Genomic DNA, 24,339 nt, shown 5'->3' with positions numbered 1-24,339 from the left:
GAGAACAAGGTGATGGAGATCATTCATTTGTAGCCATACCTTCTGGGATAGAAGTGTCTGACTATAAAGAGACAGATAAATGTTATCGAGACAGACTGACAAAGATAGACAGACAGGAACTGTGCATAACCCTACCCTCTCCACTAACCAACAGGATGAATAAATATTTTGCCTTAAGAGGAAACACAAACACCACTGTGGAAACTTTTATTAATAACCTCCAATTTTACTAATACAGAAGTTGTACACAAAAATATTTCATACAAGTATGTACACTGAAATTGCATTGATAAGTTGCATAAAGTAATTGCAAAAGTGTGGGATACCTTCACCACACATTTCATACCCATTACACACTTCAAAACAGTGACTTTAGTTTTTTTGTTATTACCTCCAAATAATTTTATTGAATAGCCGGATTCTCAAGCACGCTTGAAATCAGCTCCAATATAACTTGAGATTTTGTTTTTGTAGGAAGAAGTAGACAAGAGGGAAGATTCTGTATTCCCTTTCCTTGTACTTCCTGCAGAAAACATACGCGTATATAACCTACGATCATTTTCTACCCATAATGAGGAGGATGCTTTCATGTGGTGGCAATGATATAACTAGATGGCTCTGTGCCTGGTTATACAAATGTCCCTAAACTACTTCCCTATACCCCAAAGGAGGATGGTGGGCTGCAGAAGTTGAAGTTAAGCCTTCCACTTCATCATATTCACATTCTGATGAGGCTGGGGCTGCACCTTCTTCTTACTACTACTACTAGACATGTGAGGCACACAAATTCTTGCCGCAGCCCCCACAAACCCACACCATCCGCTACAATACATGGCAGCACATCCACACACACCAAGGAACATCAAAACAACATCCAGCACACAATATCATACACAAACTCTGTCATCTCTCCCCCCTCGCCTGCCTCAAACCAGCTTCCAGTAGTATATCCATACTCAGAGCACTTGCTGCTCCATTCAGTCACTCAAAGACAACACACAGCTGCATGCATGGCCTCCTGATATCCACCCTTCTGAATCCTACCTCCCTCATGAGGACAGGGTCCACCTAGCCAGGCTGAGATGTGGGCATCATCCAGCCCTCTTGAGTTATCAGAAGAGGCTGGATGACTCTATTGCCAATGCCTGTCCAGGATGCAACACAGCACCCCATACTATTAAGCACATTATGGAAGACTGCACTGCACACAATCACCTACGCCAACGACACAACATACACTCCTTGAGAGAGCTCTATGGGAAAGCCCAGTCTCGGCTGTGGCCTTCCTGAGGGACTTGGGGCTGTTCGGCCAGACTGCCTTGGGAACTATTACTACTACTACTACTACTACAGCTACTACAACTACTACTATTATAAAAATCCCTCCCAAGCAGGAAAATTGACTGAAACTGGTAAGAAAATATAAAAGATACATCACCAATGCCAGAGTAAAATTCCTTCACTCAGATTATTTCTTTCTATTTTGATCTTACAATTGTCATGACTTTATTCAGTTAATGGGAAACTTTTTAAACTGGAGGAATTACATGTAGACTTTATTAGCCTCATCATTACAATTACTCTGTTTTCACCTGACAAAGACCCATACCTCTTTTTAACTCAGTTGACGGCCAAGGTGTAGTGAGACTGGAGGATAAATCTGAGTGGTAACCCACGACTCATTCCTTCCACACAACTAAGGCTTATCGAATTTCAGGCAACCATGACTTACTACTAAATTTGTGGGAGATTAGGACAACTGATTGATGGGACATACAAATTGGAAACTCTGAATAATTCTTTGAGTACTTCTGGCAACATATGAAACCTATATATAATCTGTTTTCATCAACTTACTGGAACCCCTAAGCGATTTTCCTGAGTTTTCTGTCAACTTCCTGAAACCCCTGAATAATTCTCAGTCTATTCTCCCAGCTTACTGGTACCCTTAAATAATTCTCGGTCAATTCTCTCAGTTGGGGAGGCGGTGGCTGCATCAGTAGAGAGGCGGCCTGCAGTCCTAATGGACCCAGGACTGAATCCTGGCTGGGTCAGGGAACAGTTTAAGGATTTGAGTTTCCTAAAAGCAGACTTTCCTGACCAACCAGATGACCCTCCGACATGTCATAAAAATACCCCTGCTAATACCAATACACCAGTCCTGTATGAGACAGCCCTAGTGTGTATTCAATATGGATGGTGGGTGTCACGGCCGAAGTGGTGACATGTGGAGGTGTAGGAGGACTACTGGGCCTTGGGATAGGTCACTGCCCCCAAGAAATAGGCCCTGAAGCCTTTACCCAGAGTTGGAAAAAAAAAAATTAAATGGAGCCCTTAAATAATTCTCTATTTTCAACACCTTACAAGACATTCTAGTATATTAAACTATCTTTTAAAAGTAATGTATTGGGCTTATTACATCTCAGTACTCTCTTGTGCTATATAATTTTAAAGTCTGTATTCTCATCTACAGTACAGGCTTTCTAGTACCTCTTCCTAAATGATATATTTTGCATACTTCTTTTACCTGCTCACATGTAGTGTTTGTTCCTTATATCTCTAACACCAACAGAGGTTGCATAAACAACATTTAAGAGAATATTACTATATGAAGATATAAACTGGTAAGAAACAAGTGCTGGGAAGTCTTAACTGACAAGAACATTAGCCTCAGTATGGAATGGCAGCATGACAGTACAATTTCTTCCATCTGAACCAGACCTACATCTGTGTTCTTGTCAGGTAAGAAGGCTCCCTAACCTCTCCTCCTTAACAATTTATTTTCACAACTTCTCATTAATCTATCTTGGTTTGCTTCTTATGTTTTTTGAATACTGACACTGACTGCAAGAATAATACACAAGAATATAGTAAAGGAGCAAAATCAGAAATAAACTGGTACAGATGAGTTGTTGGTAAGCTTCCTAATTGTACTACAATACCTCCCCTAGAGACCCTGACAGTCTTCAATGAGGTTACCAGCAATCACCTACTACTAGATTCCACAAGTGGCCTGTTATAACTAGTACTTATGGGTGAGACTCCTGAGTCTATTCTTGTTGGCTGAAGAAGCTCCCTAGCACCTTTTGTTAAGCGATTTATTTTGCTTATTACGCCTTCCTGTCCTCTTCAGCATTAACTAAATCTTTTCACTACCACCATAATCAGTATAAATAACACACTGTTCAAAAGGGTATAACCACCCACAGCCAAAAATAAATCACTAAGGAAGAGGTGTTAGGGAACTTCCTTAACCAACGAGAATATGAGCCCTGGCATTCTATGGGGCATGGACACTTTAACATCTCTTCTTTAGTGATTTATTTTTCACATTACACTTCCTCCACTATATTACTGATGCAAAGAATGTAGATGTTAAAATGATATAAGCTAAATAGCATACAAGAAAATGTTAAAGTGCAATATGCTAAATAAATAGCTATGGAAGAGGAGCCACAAAATCCCGTCACTTAGGTCATATTGCTGTTGGCTATGGAGTCTTTCTAGCACCTCTTCCTTATCAGTTTATTTCTGCATAAGCAACGTTGGGTCTGGTTAGTACTTGGATGGGTGACCGCTTGGGAACACCAGATGCTGTTGGCATCCCTACGTGTCAAGTGGGGTTGGTGGAGGATTAGTTCCCCTCCCTGTAAAACAATTAACTCTGAGCCGTTGGCCACCCCGTTTGGGATACATGGCGTCTGGCAATGAATGAATGAATGAAGGCACAATAATATTTGTTTGTAAATATTTATGCAATCAGTATTAGTATGAACCCCTTAATCATCATCATCATCACCACAACATCCAGATCTCCTTTCCCATCACAAGGTGGGATGAGGTGAGGTCTGGATTATTTTAAAAAAATAAAATAAAATAAATAAATAAAGACATCCAAAACAGTCTGCCCAAATCGATGAGCCACACTCTCATTCATTCACCATTCAAGCTCTCAGAATCCTGACTCCCATAATAATGTAAACTATATTTCATTCAGTCATCATTCAATCAACAATTAATATTACTGGATAAAAATAGCTGAACAATGAGAAAAGTTGTTAGTGAGCTAAAAAGATATAAGCAGCATACCAGACAATAATGAGGAGTTATATTCAACACAAGTCACCATGAAAGAAGTGCTTGAAATCCTGTGATGCTCTCAGGAAAACAGGCTTGAGCATATGGGGTAATATTCAAAATAACTAAGAAAGAAATGCCAGCAATCCTATGAAGCTCTCTGGAATATGAGCTTAGGCATATGAGAAATATTCAATACATATCACTAGAAAGAAGTGCTTGAAATCCTATAAAGTTCTCAGAAATACGAACTTGAGAATATGACTTCAAAGTGCCTGATATTCTTTAATGAGGCTGCCTGCAATCACCAGGCGCTGGATCTCTGATGTGCCCTCGTATATCTCAGTGATGCGGGCATCGCGGTAATGTCGTTCAGCGGGCATGTCACTCACATAGCCCATACCCCCCAGGATCTGGATGGATTGGTGGCTGCAGTATGTCGCTGTTTCAGAAGCATACAGTTTTGCCATGGCTGCCAACTGGTAAGAGAGAATGTACATATGAACCATAGCACAAGCTGACCCCTTCAAGATGATTACATACTTTTGATTACATTTTCATTACTCAAAAAGATCTCTAACCCCATTCACCATGGCTGAACGTTAAGTGTAGACAGACTGGAAGGCTGATTATAACATACTCTGTTCAGTTTAAATAGGAATGAAATTACCATCTCACCATCTTGAATGCTGAGACATTACAAGAGAGTAATAACAGAATATGATGCTAGTCAAGATGTGCTATGGAATGAATATACAGCTTTAGCACTGTCTTTTTTTGGTCATTAAGCTAAGAAAACAAGCTACAAAAGCATGAAAATTTCCATCTACTTAAAACAAATGAAATGCTGCAACCAATGACTCATTTGTACCTGATAACTCAACCTCAGAGAATTTCTTACAACTAAAACTTACTAGGCAAGTTGTGGGAGTGGGAGTTTCATCAGCCAAAAACAAACCAACTTTACCAGATGATTTTATTTAGCTCTGGAGAGACTTTTGAAGCAGGAGAGATCGGATGTCTATCAATCTATCTATCTATTGCCAAACACCTCAATCCCATAAAGGGTGGCCACAAATAAATCACCTCCATGTCACCCTCTCCGATGCCATTTACCTCCCCTGCTCCCAACTCACATCCCCCTCTCTCATATACCTCTTCACTCCATCTCTCCACCGCAGGCTCAGCCTCTCCTTCCCTCTCCCCCCATCCAACTCACTCATATACACTCTCCTCATTAGTCTCTCGCTCTCCATCCTCTCTACATGGCCAAACCACCTCAGTGAATTTCTCTTAACACTTTCTATCATATCCACATCCATACCACAATGCTCAGTACAGCTAAAAAAAAAAAAAAGGCAAGAATTTGATATACAGTAATGTCATTGGACTAAAGGGGTTAAGGCAAAGTTGGAGAGGGATGTCTTCAAGTGGTAGCACCAGAAAAAAAAAAAAAAAAAAAAAAAAAAATCCTTGATATAAGTATAGCTAAGGAATGTGCTCCAATACTTTTTCTTTTTCACACATCCAGTAGCATATATATACTTGGGTAACTTTGTAAATGAGCTTTGTAGGCAGCACTGGAGCTTTAATAACCAACCTTTTATTAATTAACTGTGGATGTAATTGAAAATAACCTTCCATGACTTTACCTTTGAATATGGTTTTCCCTCATCCTTCAATGCAGCTGCCTTGTACGTCAGAAGGCGTGATGCTTCGATACGAGTTGCCATGTCTGCTAGTTTTTGCTGGAGGAGGAAAGGGGAAAGAAAGACTGACTATTGAAGTGCATGTGTGTGGGGTGGAGGGGGAAAGGGGAAGGATGTGGCTGAAAATGAGGTGGAGGTATATGAATAAGGGTGTAAGAGATGGAGGGAGGGCAGCCTGATGGCAGAGAACTGGATGACAGACAGGTGATCTCTTCATGGTCACTCCCTCCATGGCAATGCATCTGATTATTAATGAGACATGGAATGATAGGTACTGAACTGATTACCCATACAAATCAGTTAGCCTACCATAGTTCATTGTGTACACAATATAAATAATGAATGTTTTTTACTTTCATCAGTGTAGTAAATGGTTTCCTGGTGTACAGGAAACCATTTGGCTTGTCACTCAATGTAGAGTTACCCAGAGACAGAAGGAAGAGGAAAGAATGAGAGAGAGAGAGAAAAAAAAAAAAAAAAAAAAAAGAGGAAATGTAGAGCCATAAGAAAGTAATAATTTTTCCATGAAGATATGTGGTTGCCAGATACATTCAGAACCAGTATAAGTAAACTAAATTTGCACTGATATATCTACCCATCACTCAATCTTTTATGGCCCATAAGGACCACAGAAGCCAGGGGTACTTCTTCCTGGCATCTTAGACGAGGATGTCAAGTAGTTTTCTCCACAGTGGTATTAGGTGTGCTATAAACTCCAACAATCACTCAGATTCAAACCCTTATAAGCCACATCCAGCATGAAAACTTTAACCAGCCTGACCACCAAATGTTCACTGGGTTATCTGGCTACCATCCAACATAGCAGCTGTAGTAGGAATATTAGTTTGAAGCCTCAAGTTCATAGGAATGTTAAACAAGTAGTCTGCAGCCTGAAAGTGCTCCTTACAGTCCATCATCTCCTCTTCAGGGAATGGGGAAGGGGCTGAAAGACATTCGTATAACAGGGCAAGTGCTGCCCTGTTATATCACTGCATGAAGGCATCCCTCTCTAGCACCATCCAAGGCAGAATATGGTTATAATGCAGTTCCTAATTTTCAGTTGGTCTATGCCAACCAAAAGAGAATAAGTGTAATATAGATTTAAACAATGATGGAATATATGGTTGTACAAATGTCCTTCAACTCCCTCCCTCATCCCCTGAAAATAAGAATGTCAGACTGCAGGAATGGACAACTTCAGCCTGCAGTCCACAGGGGCTGTACTGAACAACAAATACAACAGTGTGGCTATACTGTACCTGAATTGTCTGCATTTTAATTATGGGAGCATTGAAGGCCAACCTCTTGCCAGCATAATCTATTGCACAGTCAAACGCAGCCTGAGCGATGCCAAGAGCCTGGCCAGCAATGCCTATTCTGCCTCCATCTGTAATGCAGTATATGAAGAAACAATACCATCCCCACCAATCAGCATCACTGTTATCAATATCATCACCACTATTACCAACATCAATAACGTGTAATGCTGTGTCTTCTGCCCAACATCTGCAATGTGCAGTATGAACAAACAATTTTATCATCATCACCATCATCAGTCTTCAAGATAGGGAGCTGGCAATTTTAGGCCCAGTTAGAGTAAGAAGAGTATAGCATAATTAGGTGTTCCACATTATGGCAGCTCTCTGTGTACTGTATTGTAATCTTAATGAATTTACCTACTTAACACCATATCCTGCAGGTCTCCACACCTCACCATGCATCATCTTCGGTCTAACTCTGGGAATGCTTCCCTCTACATACACACCTGTCATTCTCCTAAGCCAGTCACCTTACTCCTTCCTCTAAACATGTCCATACCATCTAAGTGTACAGGTTTACATCATTTCTCTTACAATTCTTATAAAGCTCTGTCACAGCACACTCTTCTCAATTTTGTCGATTGGTTAGCCTACTTATCCATTTAGACATTCTCTCCCATTTCTGTCCATTCTAATCTGCTTGTAATTTCTTCTCTCACAGGCCTTGTCACTGTTAAGCTTCAGAAAGAAATTTGGGCTAAATCATGTTTCTCTAATGGTTTGATGTAGTGGTCAGACACAAAGTCACATGCTTACTGTGTGGTGCATGGATCTATTTGCTTTAACATGAGGTGGAGGGAGGTTCATTGATTATCCAACTGATTATGTAATGCCACCACAAGTGAAGGCTAGCCTCTTGTCCTTTCATCATTACCACCATTATTTTTCTGATGCATTGCTCCCACAACAAGGAATGGTTATGACAATATTACCTAAGAGTTACTGGTACATAAACAAATCCACCCAACTCACCCAGTGTCATCATGGCAATCTTGAATCCCATGCCTGGTTGGCCCAAAATATTCTCCTTGGGTATCTGGCAGTCCTCGAAGATGAGATTACATGTGGACGACCCTCGGATGCCAAGCTTGTCTTCCTTCTTACCCAGTGACAGACCTGGCAAAAAGGATTAGCAAGTCATATACTGTACTCTACTACATGTTGGGCTGTGACAAGAACACTATACTTGTTTTACACTACATTAGCCTAAAACTGACATCCCTCCATCTTGACTGTAGAGTTGTAACAATAAATTAACACTAGAATATGATGCTGGTTACAAAGATGTGCAACTAAAATAATACAGATGTAACACTCTTTTTCTGCCACTGAGCTACAGTATGAGACATAAGCTGCAAAAGAATGAAAATCTGCATCAGGCTGAAGTGAAAACAGTACAGATGATGCTGGTCACAAGGAAGTTCTACGGAAAGGATAATTAGCCTTAGTACTGTTGTATTCTGTCACTGAGATATGGAAAGTATGAAGCAAACACACTGGAATAGTAGATGACTTCATACCTCTTTTCTTATGTTCTTCTCACCTTCTGTTGGCTTGGGCACAAGGAAAGCTGATATGCCCTTGTGTTTGCTGGCCTTGTCAGTGGTGGCGAAGACAACTGATGCTTCTGATTCATAACCGTTGGTGATCCAGGCCTTGGTTCCGTTGAGGAGGAAGCTGTCACCCACATCCTTAGCAGTAGTTGAGGCAGCTCCTGCATCACTACCATTACCTAACAATGAGGGATTTATGAGAGCTTAGAGGCTCTATACAGTCAGCATTAAACATCCAGTCGCCTCTCCTGCTTTTCTCACAAGAGACTGAAAATTAGTGTGGTGAATCTGCAGCAACCAACGCTGATTTGTGGCCTCACTCATCTGTGTCGGATGCTGCTAAATCACCAGACTAAATTTTGATGACCATGGAGAATGAACCATGAGATGCAACAGGACTTTTGATGCTGACTTTATACATGATTACCCCAATGAGCCCAGGGATGCATTTTTTATTTCTATGGCTGAGTGCAAGAAAGGCCAATGACCAGAAATGCTGGCTCCGAATTTGGCTCACAAAGCAACATCCAGTGTCATATTAACCCTTCCATGTAAAGGGGTGCACGTAAATTCTGGCTGTGGCGCATAACTCTTGCTCAAGAGCTCTCAGAACAGTCGTGTAGAGATATTTTACTTCTAAGGCTCGTAGGAAAGTTACTATTCATCATAGAAAGGCCACTTTGGACTCATTTTGAAGATGAAGAGTTTTTCTCTGTCATACACTGTTCAAAAAGACAAGATATACAAAAAAAATGCAAAAAAAGTGAGAAGAATTTAGCTGACATACTAAAGTTTTACACTTTCCTTAAATAAAAAAAAAAAAACTATTCAAGAAATAATTTTTTCTGCTTCAATACCCAGCAAAATAAATTTCCTTTCCAATAATGCATTATTTGTCATATTTTCTTCAATAATAACACCGTATAAATATAAGAGAAAATGGAGCATAAGTGTTCGGCAGGAGGTCAAGTGGTACATCCAACCTGTGAGGAACCTAACACAACACTGAGCTGAGGAAAACAAATGAGCACTCATGCACCAGCTGTGGCAGGCTTAGCTCTGCCCACTTTTGCCCATCATCCAACAAAAATGATGACTCCCTTAATATTACTTTAGAGATTACATCCGATTACATCGGATGATGGGCAAAGGCATCATACTGACGTCAGAGGTTGATAATTGAATGACGGGCCAGACTGTCATCGGTATGTGAGTGGGCTAACCAAGGAGACTCTTTCCTGCAACCTAACTATGGCTCACTAAATCTGACACAACCACAACTTAAGATTCAAGGTGTGGAATTGGCCCAGTTCTGTCAAGTGAAACAAATCTATTTTACTAAGTTAAAAGTGTGTGGACCCACCTGGCTCTGACAGTGCAAAACAACCAACCCTGTCACCATTGGTAAACGGTGCAACCCATTCCTGCATCTGCTTTTCACTGCCAAACGTCTGCAATGGTGCGATGTACAGAGAGTTGTTGACGCTCATGATCACCCCGGCTGTGGCACAACCTCTAATGGTGGAAAGACAAATGAATGAGAGAATAAATCTTTGAGTATAAAAAAACTATGTGATGTACATACTAAAGTGAAAATTTACAAGTCCATGGTTAGGCCAATTTTAATTTACGGGCATGAGTCATGGTACAGTATAATTGCAAACAGATCAGAAAGTATTAGAATTTGAGAATAAAAATACTGAGAAGGATTCTTGGGGTAAAGTGGCAAGACAGAGTTGCAAATGAAAGAGTAAGGGATATTACGAGAGTGGAACCAGTTAATGAGTATGTGAGACTGTCCCGCTGGAAGTGGCTGGGGCACATATACAGAAAAGAAGGTAGTTTAATACAGGATGTGCCAGAGTGGATTGCTAGAGGAAGAAGAGGTAGAGGTAGGCCGAGGGAAACCTGGTTGAGGACAATGAAAAAAGAAGCAGGAGAGGAGTGTTGGTGGGACCTGAAGGAGATGGCAAGAGACAAATATTGGTGGAGAGAGTTCATTGAGGCCCTATGCATCCCGTGGGGTGCCACAGGAAATGATTGACTGATTGATGTAGTGAATGAACTCATGAATTAATTAGTAAATGAAGAAAAAAAGAAGGAAAGAAAGAAAGAAAGAAAAAAAAGAAGGAATGTATAAAAAAGGAAGGAAGGAATGCTGGAAAGAATGAATGAACAAATAAAGAAACAAACAACTCTGTTGCCACTGGTAAACAGTGTGACCCACTCCTGCAACTGCTTCTCACTACCAGACATCTGCAGTGGTGCAATTATTAGATAATTAGTTTTGAAGCTCATGATCACTCTGGCTGCAGCAGATCTCTGAAGGTTGTGTGACAATTCAGGAGTGATCTCTCATTTTGAACGGGGTAAGATAGCAGTGGTGGTGGAGGTGATGCCTTCTACTGTATCTATCTATCTATCAATCTATAGCCAGATGCCTTATTTAATCCTGTGTACGGTGGCCCCAAACATATTGCTTCCAAGTCACTCTGTCATCTGTCATTTGACTGGCCTCCCTCCAACTCACATCCCCCTCTCTCATAAATCTCTCCACCTCATCCCTCCATCTTATCCTCTGTCTAACTCTTCCTTTCCCTCCCCCCACTTCATTCTCATATATTTTTCTACTCAGTCTCTCAATCTCCATCCTCTCCACATGGCTAAACTTACCTACTGATTTCCTCCATGGCCACTGCATACGCAAGAGTATCCATGCCAGTGCCTCCATACTCCTCAGGGACTGCTAGAGCCATCAGACCCAGATCTCCCATTGCTTTAACCTGTATGGAAATGAAAGAGCTAAAGCTCTGATGAGAAGACATAACAATCGTCACCTTCATCTTCAATACCACCACAGCATTAATACAAAACCATCATCATCATCTTCAATATCACCACCAGCATTAACACAAATGGATTTTCTGGAAACTGGAAGTTTGGATTTGGGCGTTTTATACTGTACTAAGAATGCACCACCACCATCAGAGGAAATGCTGTACAAACACACTGAAACTGTTTTATCGTGTATCTCCAGTAGCTGTGGATGCCTGATGCTATGGTGTGATGGTTCAGCACATTAACCCTTTCCTCTCCCCATGCTAACCTCATATTCTTCGGCAAGAATCTCTGCTTGTTGTGCAAGTATTTCTTCCTTTTCATTTGCTCTTTCCCTGCCTTTGTCTTTCTGTGCTTCCTCACTCTGTCTTTCCCCTCCTCTATGCCAGTAGTTCCTCTCTCCCTGTTTTTTCTGCCTTTCCCCACCTCTTTCTGCATCTCCCCTCTCCCAGTTTTTCCCTGCCTCTTGTCTTTTTGTGTTTCCACTCTGTCTTTCCTTGCCTCTGTCTTTCTATCTTTTCACCCTGTCTTTCCCTCTCTCTGACTACCTACCTTCTCCTTAGGGAAGAAACCCTGCTTGTCATATTTCCCTGCTTCAGGCTGCAGCTCCCCCTCAGCAAAGTCCCGACATGTCTTTCTCAGGAGTTCATGGGTCTCAGGAAGTTCCACAAAGGCTGAGGAGTGGCGAACCGAAGCCGCAAGAGGCCATGATGACACTGAGCGAGAGATAGCATGTGTTAATCATCACCAAACCTTTTAATTTTTATTCCTTGGCACCTCTACAAATTTCATTAAACTTAGGAGGAAAAATTCCTTATGAATGGGTTAATGAAAACTGTGTCTAACTCCTGTAGTCTAAAATGTCTCTCCTAGGCTGAATAAAGTTTCTGTTGGCAGTTTTTCAGGAGTTAAAGGTCCACCAAGAATGACGAGTGGCAAACTGAAGCCACACGAGTCCACCAACAGGCTGAGGAAGAGACTGTGCATATTTATCTCTTCACTACAATGACATGTTTTTCATTTCACTCTTGCTATCATGAAACAATTTTGCTCAGTTCACATGAGACAACATTAAAGTTCCATAAAGAATTACAAATGGTAAATTGAAGCTAAACACGACCATGACCACACTGGAGTTAAGATTGTGTGTTAAAACCCTCAAAGTTCAATCCAATGACTTTTTCTTTCTTTTTAATAACTGCTAGTTTTAGAGACTTTTCTTCAGCTATGGAGAATTTCCTGTGGTAGAGGAGGTAGATACAGTATAACCCACCAACCCCTTCTCTACCGTACTGATTTCCTTCCTAACTTCAATAAAAATATCTGGAGTTTTGTGCAATGGTAATTACTAGTTATTAATGACATGACAAACCAAGCATAACCATGACAGCCACATACTTCACTCCTAACCTTGACACAAAGTCAAAAATGAAGTAGGCTACTGGTAACTTTATGTAACTGGTTTAATCATTAGGTCAGGTTTGTCAAATACCCATAAATACAGCTGTAAAACTTAATAATTACCAAAATCATAGAGATGTGAATTAAGTCAAACTAAGGCTACACAAGACATGGCAATATCATCATGACAATACACATTTATTGCTCCAGATGAAATTCAACAAAGCAACTGAAGTAACAAATCTGGAGGCTTGGGGCTTGAAATTATGTAGTGTGACATTTAGAGAGTAGTAAACTTCAATCATCCCTCAGACTAAACTCATGTGATCCACGTTCCGGCTGATGGGCCTTAACATACAAGATAATAATTAGGCCTACCGGAACGGTACTTCAAGCGCCATAGCTACATACTACAAGTCATGATGCGAAGGCTCTCAATCCATAAATGGTGCTTCACCAATTACTTATTTTATGCTGGCGAGCACCTGATCATCATACTCGTTACTGGGAAGCCTCCTATCATCCTAAGTTACACGACGTACTTTACGCAACCTCTCACGATATATTAAATAATACCTAACACCAAGTCTACTGCCACAATAACGCACAACATCCTTATCTAAACATATTTACCCTCCTCTGCTCAAAATCTCACCCTTCTTACCTTTATATGACGCCACAAAAGGCCGGGAAACTCTTACGGCTGGGCGAATCAGCTGACTCAAGGTGGCCATCTTTGTTGTGAGGTTTTAGAAGAAAGTGAATGAATGAGGCTAGGGATGCTGCCCGTGACGTCACACACAGCGAGAATTTAAATGCCTCAGGACACATTTAAATACCAGGGCTCCATTTAAATATCAGAAACCATATTTACATACGAAGGGGCTGTATCAAACATCAAAGGCCACATTGAAATACCGTTCTCAAAGATACTTACGATTAGTTTTTGCAGGATGGCGAACAGGGGATTATCTCATTCATAAATATCAGGAGGATGGAAAAATGGCAGAACATAAAAGGGAAGTGGAGGAGCGATTGGGTAAATATAAATTGGAGCAGACGGGGGACATGGAAGATGTGCGCAGGATATTCACAGAAGATATCTGTGCAGCATGTGAGGTGGTGTGTGGGGTGAAAAGAAGACGAAAGCGGATGCAGGGAACAGTTACAGCATGGTGGACTGAAGAGGTGAAAGAGGCTGTGGCACAAAAGAAGAAAGCATAGGCTGTGGTGAGTGGATCAGAAACAGGGATGTGGAAGAAGTTGAGAGACAGAAGAGAGCGTTATATGTAGAGAGGAAGAGAGAAGTGAAAAGATAAGAAGAAAGTGGATGAGGAATATGGAAGGAACCTTAGTGTCACGTGGAGGGAATGTAAGAAAATGTTCTGGAAAGAGGTAAAGAAAGTTAGACAGGGTGCCAAAGAAGTTAACTGGGGAGTGAGATTAAAATGGTAGATTACTAGTGGAGAGGGGAGAAAAAGTGAGCAGATGGAGAGAACACTGAATGAAAGTAATGCGAGTACAAGTTGCTGGGGAATGGCTGGGAGATGGAGGGATGTGAGAAGAAAGGAAGAAATCAGTAGGATGGAAGTTGTGCAAGCAATGAAGACAGTTAAAATGGGGAAAGGCCCAAGAATTGGAGTGCGTAGTGAAATGCTGAAGCATGGAGGAGAGATAGTAGGAGAATGGATGTGGAAGATGTGCAGATTGGCCTGGGAGGAGGGTAGAGTCCCGGTGGTAATCATAGGGGCATTTGTCTTAGTGTAATAGGAAAAGTATATGGTAGGATACTTATTTACAGACTTAGGGAAAATAACAGAGGAATTAGTTGGAGAAGAACAGGGAGGCTTTAGGAAGGGAAGAGGTTGTGTAGATCAGATATTCATTCTTAGATCTTTAGTGGAAAAGTTTTTAGAGAAGGGAAAGAAGTTGTAGGCTATGCCGCCTTGATGGTTTTGGAGAAAGCATATAACAGGGTGGATAGGCAAGGATTGTGGAAAGTATTAAGAACATATGGAGTAGATGAGAAGTTGTTGAAGGCCGTGAAGAGTATGTGAGGGTGCTAAGGCTGCAGTGCGTGTGGATAGTGAACTGAGTTAATTTTTCTATCTGAAGGTTGGATTGAAACAAGGATGTTTCATGTCTCCATGGTTGTTCAGTCTGTATATGGATGGGGTTATAAAAGAGATACAAGGTAGGGCAGTGGATGTTGGAGCGGCCCTAGTGAGAGAGGACAGTGTTTAGAAACTAACCCTACTGTTGTTTGCAGATGATAATGTGTTGTTAAGTGAAGACGAAGGGGAGCTGCAAGGCGTGGTGGATGACTCTGGGAGAGTGTGTAGGAAACGGAATCTAAAGGTGAATGTAGGGAAGATTAATGTTATGGTCTTCAAGAGAAGTGAAGTCAGTGAATGTACAGTGAAGCTGGATGAGGAGGAAATGGAAAATGTGAGTGCTTTTAAAGTACTGTACTTGGGTAATGTGATGAGTAAGGATGGAAGTTTAGAGGGTGAAGTGCTTGATAGGGTGCACCAGGGAAGAAAGGTTGTTGGTTCCTTGAAAGATAAGAAACAGGGAAATGAGCATGGAAGTGAAAAAGCTACTACATGACAGTATTGTGATACCAAGCCTAACGTATGAAAGTAAGCTTGGACCTTGTTGGAGGGACAGAAGTCAAGAGTGAGAGCAGTGGAAATGAGTTATTTGAGAGGAGGCTATGGAGTCACATGGAGAGAGACTGACAAATGAGGAAGTGAAGGAGCGTTGTGGTGTGGATGTGGATGTGATAGGAAGTGTTAGGAGAAACACACTGAGGTGGTCTGGACATGTGGAGAGGATGGAAGCGAGAGACTGACGAGGAGAGTGTGTGTTAGGGGGAGGGGGGGAGAGGGAGGGGGAGGCCAAGGATGAGATGGAGGGATGGAGTGGAGAGGTATATCGGAGAGGGGTGTGTGAGCTGGGAGCAGGACAATGAAATGGTGGGGGACAGGGCGACATGGAGGCGATTTGTTTGTGGCCACCCCTTACGGGCTTAAGGCGTCTGGCAATATTTAGATAGATAGATATCGATCTTGTTACTTGCACAGTACGTGTTTGCATTTGGGTTTATCAGTTTTTTTGGGCTTTTTTCACCATCAAGCACATCTTTTTTCTCTCTCTTTCCACTACGGTACTATGGACTAGTGATACAGAAAGATCAGCTTCAGGTATTGTTGAGTTTAACATTATCTCAGTAGACTTTTAATACAATAATGAGACTCTATTAAGGAAGTCAGACAAAATTCAATCTGCTTAATACTTTTTATGAACATACAAAGTTTTGTTGAGTTTTGACCCCTGAACTTAGCGATGTCTTTTTAAATTCAGTCATGCTACCTTCAGACGATTAAAGTACGCTAGGAGAAACTTCTCGAAGTGAAGGATTGGATATATTTTCATTAGGCTACTCCTTTTGCTCTAAGCTGGTCTAAATTTTCGTCCTTTTGTAGCTTATTTCGCGTAGCTCAGTGGCGGAAAAAGACAGTCTCTACCTTCTTTTCAGAGCACTTCTTCGTAACTCGCAACTTACTCTAGTATTACTTCACTGTTACAACTCAGCATTCAGGATGGAGATATGGCAATTTTAGGCCTAGTTAGAGCAAAGGCAGTATAACCCTTACGTGCTGAATGTGAACCCGGTGGACCGCAGGCCAACTCTCCCCATCTTTCACTCCACTATCCTTATAGAGGTAGGGAAGGGACTGAGGAACTTTTATATGACAGGGCAATGGAGCCACTCGGTTATATCACAGCCACCACGTGAAGGGGTCCCTCTCCAGCACCTCAAGAAGGTGTATGTGAACTAATGAACACAACAGTAAACAAAAGGATACCGTGTGAAGCTGCTTGCTGGGAATGACGAGGAAAAATGTAGATGATATTATAATAGATGATTATTCTAGACCATGACCAATCACTGTTTGTAAATGAAAGGTGTGAGGGAATTAGGGTACAGTGCCATCCTACAGTGTGGAATTACGAGTATAAGTTCATTCTACAGTGCAATCTTAGTGCCATTCTAAGTGCCATAGTACAGTGCCATCTTACAATGCCATTCTGAAGTGTCATCTTACAGTCATTCAACAGTGTCATTCTGCAGTGCTAACTTGCAGTGCCATCTTAGTCATTCAACAGTACCTTAGCAATGGCAAGAATAAAACACTATACTCCTTTCACTCTAACTTGGCCTAAAATTGAACTGCAAACTGAAGTTGCCCTCGTCCTGCCGCCACCATCCTCCTTACTGGTGATAGGGAGGGAAGTGAGGGATGTTCGTATAACCAGGCAGTGGAATGGATTGGTTCCCTCTCCAGCACGGTCATTGGCTGTGGGTTAGATAATAAATAAATAAAAAGATAACCTGTACTTGGCTGGCAGACGTTGAGGCAAAAATGTCCTTATCTTTTCCTTGTGTTTGTGAGTAGGTGGATATGTTGGACACACACACACACACACACACACACACACACACACACACACACACGCACACACACACACACACACACACACACACACACCGCTCGCTGGTGCAGTGGTAACTTTCTCGCTTGCCAACTGGTGGACGGGAGTTCGCGCCTCGCTCAGGTTGCGAAAAGTTTCACTGACGAAGTGGGTGGTTACTGTCCCCCTTGAGCAAGGGGACGGGTGTGTGCGTGTGTGAAGGTCACAGCCTTGCCCTTAGATAGGACTATATGAGCTCTCAGCTCCCTTCCGGGAGGGTAAAAAAAGCTGATGATCACGACCATCAAGTGATCCTGACCGACCCAGTGAATTACATCTACAGTATATCCATCTATTTATCTATCCATCTGTTTGTCGATTGTTTATCTCTGTCTATCCATCTATCTTTTTTTCTTTTAGCCCCTGAGAAAAGTCTAACAAAGCAAAATTGTACTGTATGGAGCCAACATTGCCCTGTGACCTTTGACGTATTAGTGTAAAAAAAAAAAAAAAAAAAAAAAAAAAAAAAAGGTTTCCCCACTGGATCAGCCCCTCCACCAAATCTGATTAAAATTTGAATAAAGCTGTTGGAGTTACCTCACGCCTGCCACTACATTTGCAGTATAGTGTTTTCAGGGTATTTATGGGTTTAGAGTGTATTATGAGGGTATTTGCAGATGTGAAGAGTGTATACTGTGGGTGTGTGTAGCCTTAGAGTGTATTTTGAGGGTATTTGAAGGTGTAAAGAATGTTTTTTGAGGGTATTTGTAGATTCAGAGTGTATTTTGGAGGTATTTATAGGTTTAGAGTGTATTTTGAGGGTATTTGTAGGTGTAAAGAGTGTATTTTGAGAATATTTGTAGGTTTAACTATGAAATTCTTCTAGCTTTCCTGAACTGTAAGGGTAATGATTACATGGGAACCCCTGACTCAGGTGCAGTGGGAGAGGGGGACGAGATACAGCCTTAATCCCCTTCCCCTCCCCCAGGATCTACGCACATTATCTAACCCATCCAGTTAAGGTGCAGGGAAATATAAGGAGATTTGGCTCTAAGGTGGTTAGTGCAGCTGCTCCACTCAGGGTCACAGCACCATCACGTGTAGGCTCCTCTTTAGCGCCATTAGAAAGAGCAAAATGAAGAAAAAACATGGGGGAGGGATGCGCCGCCGGATTGATAAGACTGTCAAGTGTTTCTCTCACCTCGTGGGAAAGCACTGTGAATTACGATATTTGAGGCCATATCTGATAAGAAGATAAGATATTGCTACGGCTTCGTGCGATGTGCACCAATATCTCAGTATGTCACGTGACTAGTTGGAGGAAAACAGTTGTGGACGTAACACTTGGTACACTTCCTTACGATAAAGAAGGAAACAGTGAGCGATGAATTTCGGAACCCACTGATGCGATATCAGAAGCCCAATTAACACACTTTCCAGAATATTATGCGAGTGTCATAATGGTTTGACAACACGATATTGCTCCCCCCCTCCCCAACAAACCGCATTCTACCTTCATGGCAAACTTTTCAGAAAATGTGATACTGTCAAATTAGAGAGATATTATTGACCCATAGTGTATACAGCGATCCTTACTTCCATCAGGACCATAGGGGCCCGAGGCTAGACCTTCACTCCGGGTGTTTCAAGTAGTGACGCCATAAATTCATAATCCACTAGACCACCAAGGTATATGGTTACCACCGGACGCAGAAACTGGCTTTCAGGCTTACAAGAAACTATTTGAACATGGCTACTGATGTGGAATAAAAAAATGAGGTGTAATGTTTCAAATATATTGTATAATTTCGTTCAGCTTAAGTAGCCGAGATTTTTGTGCTTTTGCAGCTTATTTCCCGTATCTCAGTGCCAAAATAAGACAGTACTATGGCTGCACATCCTTTCCATAGCAATTTATCGTAACTAGCATTAGAGCCCAGTGGAAATATAGAAAGATGGACTCTAGGAAAGCTCTTATTCACGGATGTTGATTTTATGAGATATTCCATTACAGTGTAGTTCATTTATGGCGCCCAAATTCTGCCGAAATATACGATATCAAGATTAGGACAAGAATGTTGGGCTAGCTGTCCTAAATTTTCCGATATTAGAATATGCTTACGAAAAAGTGTTATAAGAAAAATATAAAGCCGTAATATTCAGTAAAAATCAAGGAGAGCTCCTTTTATTATAATACAGTATTACTGCATACAACATGGTAATAAGTTACAGCCACGGTAGACGAGTGGTTAGTGCTGCAAGAGACGGTGCTGGTCATTAGCACCATGGTGCGAATCCTGATGCAGGTAGTTCATGCTTGGTTCGTGCGTCTCAGCTCAGGTGTGCCTGTCAAAGTAGTAGGTATGAAACTATCTCAGAATGCGTAATTTTAGTTATTAACTGTAGAATTTCATCAGATTTTACACGCAGACCATAATCTCTTGTTACAGCTCAGCACTCAAGATGGAGAGAGATTTTAGGCCAAGCTAAAGCAGACAGGGTGTAGTTGCTGGAGGAGTTGGCAAAAGTGACGCCTTGGTGTTTGTGTTGGCAACACTGGTGGAGCCTCAAGATGTAAACATGTCGGACGGGAAGGCAGACGACACGGGGGGCGATGGCAATAATTCTGAGCCCGTACACACCTGCAAGATTATTATTGTGGGTGCTGGCATGGCTGGACTCTCGGCGGCGAACCACTTATTAAAAAACAATATTGATGATTTCGTGATACTGGAAGGGAGGAACAGGGTGGGAGGAAGAATCATCGCCATCAACATCGGTAAGTGCCTCCCAAGAATGTTTCGATTAACTTAACCATATTTACGACGCCCTTATTGGTCACATACTGCGGAAATTAGATGGTGCTCTGTTAGTAATAATGGGGGTGTTTCCAAAGTAGTGTATTAACACTGTTTATAGAAATTTTACTCTTAAGAGAATCGGTGCAAGATCAGGTTCATTATTTTGGAGCTGTTTTCTGACATTCTTCGTGATATATGTATGGTATTTTTTCAGAAAGAGAACAGGGCATGTAGTTGAGGGAAATTATGGGGTAGAACAAATGAATATGTTGCCTGGTCATTAAACACCCTTACTTAACCCATTTAGTCCATTGACATAATATCTGTTTTATTCTTGTTACCACCACATGATTTTTATTTACTTTAGGAGAGCCACAGAATATATTAGTAAAGGATTATAATAAAGGCTGTACAAAATCCCTGCAGTTTGAAAAGTTCCCCCAAAGCTGAATAAAAATGAGTGGAGGTTGCAAGAATAAAATGCAAGTATGTCATTAGATTGAAATAGTCGATGTCATGATACACTCAGTCCAAATAACGTCAGTGTACATTCCGTCTGAAATGATATGATAGCCACAGACAGTGAATTCAGCAAATACTATACTTGTTGGTCCTACTCCCTCAGTAGAAATGCTCGTATATGCCATGACAGGTTGTACTGTACGGTATGTGTAATTACTGCTGTTTGTCCATATTCACATGAAAGACCATAGATTAAACTTCTTGGAATATTATGAGCTGTATTGGTTATTTAGAATCTCAGTGAACTCTTCCTACACAGTACTTTTTTTAAAATCATTGTTGTTGCACCTGTTGGTCAGATAGGTTTACCCTGAGCTGAATGAATTACAGTATTTGGAGATGGTAGAAATAAAGTAATTAGCTTGTCATCAGGTTTACTAATTTCTTTTGGACTTTTCAGATGGAAGGAGAATGGAGCTGGGTGCCAACTGGATACATGGAATCCTTGGCAACCCAATATATGAACTTGCCTCTGCTCATGGCCTGGTTGACATCATCCAGGAAAACAAGCCTCACAGCGTTGTGGCCACACTGCCAGATGGACGCAGGGTTCCATTTAGCATACTGCAGGTAAGATGAGTGGAAGCAGCATAGAATGTATAATTTAAAAATGCTCTTTGTATACCTTGACATACAGCAGCTGAGGAATTGTATATAAGATTGAAGTTAGTTTCCCTCGTTTCGATCACTACTCTACTGGAATAGATAATAACAAGTACTGGATGTATTTACAAGAAAAATGGGCAAAAGAGAAAGATTGTGCTGTAGTTTGGTAGCATTTTTGTGATGTTAAGACCAGCATTCCAGTATCTCATAGACCCAGATCTGACCTTAGCATTTTATTCTGGCTGTTGGAAGGAACTGTTGTCTTTTGCAGGAAATATACGATGCCTACTTCTGGTTCTTCAGGCGTTGTGAAGAGTATTTCCTATGCAAGTACCTCCCCCCAGACGGCATTGAGAGTGTTGGTGCACATCTCAAGCTAGAAATATCCATCTACCTTGACCAGTTCCCAGAGCATGAACGACACATCAGGAACCTAATCTTCAACTACCTTCTTAATAGAGAGACGTGCATTAGTGGCTGCAATACCATGGATGAAATTGACCTTATGGAGATTGGTAGCTACACAGAGTTGCCTGGTGGTAATGTGGTACTACCGGGTGGTTATAGCAGTATCCTCGGCCCTTTGACCAAGAATATCCCTGATGAGAAGCTACTCAAGGGACATCCAGTTAAGAGCATAAGGTGGCGAGTGGGACTTGATAGTTGTAGCACAACTGACTCAGGCCTCGGGGAAGATTTGACTGGGAAACCGACTCAAAATGCCGAAGTTCATCTCCCTGAGTGTAAGAGTGGTACTACATCCCTTTCCACATCCCCTTCTCGAAAGATCCGGCCAAAAGTTGAAGTGATCTGTAAAAACGGGAAAAAATATCTCGCTGATCATGTCATATGTACAATTCCACTGGGGGTGCTGAAAGAAAGCGGGAAAACCTTATTTGATCCGCCACTCCCTGACTACAAAATGGACTCCATAAACAGACTGTGCTTCGGTGTGGTGGATAAGATATACTTAGAATACGAGCGTCCATTTCTAAACCCAGATTTGTCAGAGGTTCTATGTTTGTGGGATCCGATTGACCCCAAGACACCAGTGAGTGAGAGATGGTTCAAGAAAATCTATTCCTTCTCCAAAGTGACTGACACTTTGCTCTTGGCATGGATTTCTGGGGAGGAGGCCAAGTACATGGAGACACTGCCTTTTGACGTGGTCTCAGAGAAGTGTACAGAGATACTTCGCCAGTTTCTAAATGACCCTTTTATACCCAAGCCTAAGAGGTGTATAAAGTAAGTGAGATTTTCATTTGCAGCACGGTGCTTTATTGCCCCTTTACAGTATTTGAATTATTAACAATTTTAAATAGCATAAGAAGAAACTTCATATGTTTATAAATTATGAAGGTCCAGTAGACTGATAGCTACCAGTAATGCAAATTAATTCTGTCTAAACAGGTATTTCTTGCCAGTACCAAAGGATCACAGTACAGTACCTATATTTTCATACAGCACAACATGGTGGTCTCAGCCATACACCCGAGGCTCATACACTGCCATAGGGGTGGGTGCGTCTCAGGTGGACATTACCAACATCGCACATCCTCTCTATATGCAACCCACATGTAGCAAGGTATAATGTAATATTTTTCACCCCTTCACTATGGAAGATTGCCCTTGAAATATGTAAAATCATCTCGAAGTAGCATGAATGTGAGCGGTGTGAAATAGATGGGGGGCTGCCTGATGGCAGAGGGTAGGGTGACACAGATGGGTTTTGTTCAGGTGTCTGGCTATAGATAGGTGGACATGTAGTATTAAGAGCTGTTGATTATTTTGACATCCCGGTAGTGTAAGTAAGTACAGTACTGTAAATGTATATTGTGTAGCTACTTTATAAAGAGTACTGACAAATGCCTGGTGGTTTAATGATAAAGTATCTGAACCTGTACATGAATCAAGGTAATTTTTCTGAAACAGTTGAGCCAGAAGTTGCAGCTACTAACTTCTACTCCTACTCCCCCAGCCTGCTGTGGTGTTTGCTGGTGAACACTGCCACCCCAGCTTCTACTCCACAGTGCACGGTGCATACCTATCAGGGCGAGAGGGGGCACAGATCCTATGTGTGCCTGACTCTCCCCCTGAGGTGGTGCTGGACGTGGAGGGAACGGCAGACTTGTCGTCCTGGCTCCAGGGTATTGCACTCTCTTAGCCTTGTCAGCACGGGTTCACCCATTCTTTTCCATGCACTCTTATCCTCAGCTGCTGCCCCACATGTTAACTCTGTTATTTTGAATTCAGAGTGGGTTTTATGTACATGACACACAAAAAAATCATTATTGTCACTGAACAGTGACTTCCAAACTTTTTGGCAGGGTATCTGCCAAATACTCATACCCCTACAGTCCATCTATCAAAATAATCAGTTCACTTGGCATGTTGAGTAGTTGTACTTAAATATGATTGGCAATGTCATCAGAGCACTGCACAGCACATTTTTATAATGCCACCCTGTTGGTACACCAACTTGTTTATTTCAGTCTGTGATTGAACACTGATCACTGAGACACAACAAGGATTACAGATGCTTGGTTAATATAATGCAAATGCAGTGCATTCAGTTAAGCTCAGACATTCATGGTTGTTTGGCAGAGCATATTAGTGTTGATAAAAATGTTTAGGAAATTTTATCAGTTTTGAATATTTTATGCTTATTTCATCATACAGTACCATAACATTTAATCACCTTGAATCCCCAAGGATTGTGCTGGAGAGGGTTAGCTTCATGCGGTAGCAGATATAACTGAGTGACTCTGCTGCCCAGTTTTACAAACTTCCCTCAGCTCATTCCCAGCCCCCAAAAGAAGGATGGTTGACTGCAGGAGAAGGACGACCTCAGCCTGCAGTCTGTCTGGGTCATGTTCAAATGAGCCAGACCCACAACAGTAGCTCCCAAGGATGGTTTGCCTCTTAGTTTGGAAGCCACTGTCATGACATAATATAAACTTAATTAGCTTTAGCCTATATGTATATCATGTGCTATTATTAACTTGCCCACCAGTTTCAAGATTTACTTAGACTC

At 41.5% G+C, this 24,339-nt stretch overlaps 2 protein-coding genes across 5 annotated transcripts; one reads left to right on the top strand and one right to left on the bottom strand.

Annotated features, from left to right (window-relative positions):
- Nucleotides 1-198: 198 nt before the first annotated feature.
- Nucleotides 199-13,631, bottom strand: Arc42 (Activator-recruited cofactor subunit 42). Of its 4 annotated transcripts, none has more exons than XR_013899380.1 (10): nt 13,562-13,631; nt 12,049-12,212; nt 11,332-11,441; nt 10,022-10,173; nt 8,649-8,837; nt 8,078-8,221; nt 7,046-7,173; nt 5,730-5,825; nt 2,365-4,556; nt 199-1,935 (listed from the first exon to the last, which is right to left on the bottom strand). XR_013899380.1 is itself a non-coding variant. In XM_080281261.1 (10 exons), exons 1-9 carry the CDS (start codon nt 13,629-13,631, stop codon nt 4,344-4,346), a joined length of 1,266 nt encoding a protein of 421 aa, XP_080137387.1. In that variant the 3' UTR covers nt 199-2,294; nt 4,330-4,343. The 4 variants fall into 4 exon arrangements, 3 of the variants coding, with proteins under 3 accessions (XP_080137387.1, XP_080137386.1, XP_080137388.1); XM_080281261.1 differs by having other exon boundaries at nt 199-2,294; nt 4,330-4,556; XM_080281260.1 differs by having other exon boundaries at nt 199-4,556.
- Nucleotides 13,632-19,956: 6,325 nt separating this feature from the next.
- On the top strand, nt 19,957-23,495 carry LOC145411125 (spermine oxidase-like). The gene is made up of 5 exons (XM_080281169.1): nt 19,957-20,155; nt 21,100-21,269; nt 21,577-22,550; nt 22,770-22,890; nt 23,284-23,495. Exons 1-5 carry the CDS (start codon nt 19,957-19,959, stop codon nt 23,467-23,469), a joined length of 1,650 nt encoding a protein of 549 aa, XP_080137295.1. The 3' UTR covers nt 23,470-23,495.
- Nucleotides 23,496-24,339: the final 844 nt, after the last annotated feature.

The sequence above is a fragment of the Coenobita brevimanus genome, chromosome 88, assembly GCF_032717465.1.
Source record: "Coenobita brevimanus isolate Jiangsu-jjx chromosome 88, ASM3271746v2, whole genome shotgun sequence".
NCBI classification, from domain to species: Eukaryota; Metazoa; Arthropoda; class Malacostraca; order Decapoda; family Coenobitidae; genus Coenobita; species Coenobita brevimanus.
This window is presented reverse-complemented; position numbering and strand designations above follow the sequence as displayed.

Coding starts and splice junctions, on each gene's coding strand:
- Arc42 (XM_080281260.1), bottom strand. CDS start 13,631: ATGGCCACCTTGAGTCAGCTGATTCGCCCAGCCGTAAGAGTTTCCCGG. Junction 7,174..8,077: donor GATTGCCATGATGACACTGG/GTGAGTTGGGTG, acceptor ACTGCATTACAG/ATGGAGGCAGAATAGGCATT. Junction 4,557..5,729: donor AGGGAAAACCATATTCAAAG/GTAAAGTCATGG, acceptor CTCTCTTACCAG/TTGGCAGCCATGGCAAAACT.
- LOC145411125 (XM_080281169.1), top strand. CDS start 19,957: ATGTCGGACGGGAAGGCAGACGACACGGGGGGCGATGGCAATAATTCT. Junction 20,156..21,099: donor AATCATCGCCATCAACATCG/GTAAGTGCCTCC, acceptor TGGACTTTTCAG/ATGGAAGGAGAATGGAGCTG. Junction 22,551..22,769: donor AAGCCTAAGAGGTGTATAAA/GTAAGTGAGATT, acceptor ATTTTCATACAG/CACAACATGGTGGTCTCAGC.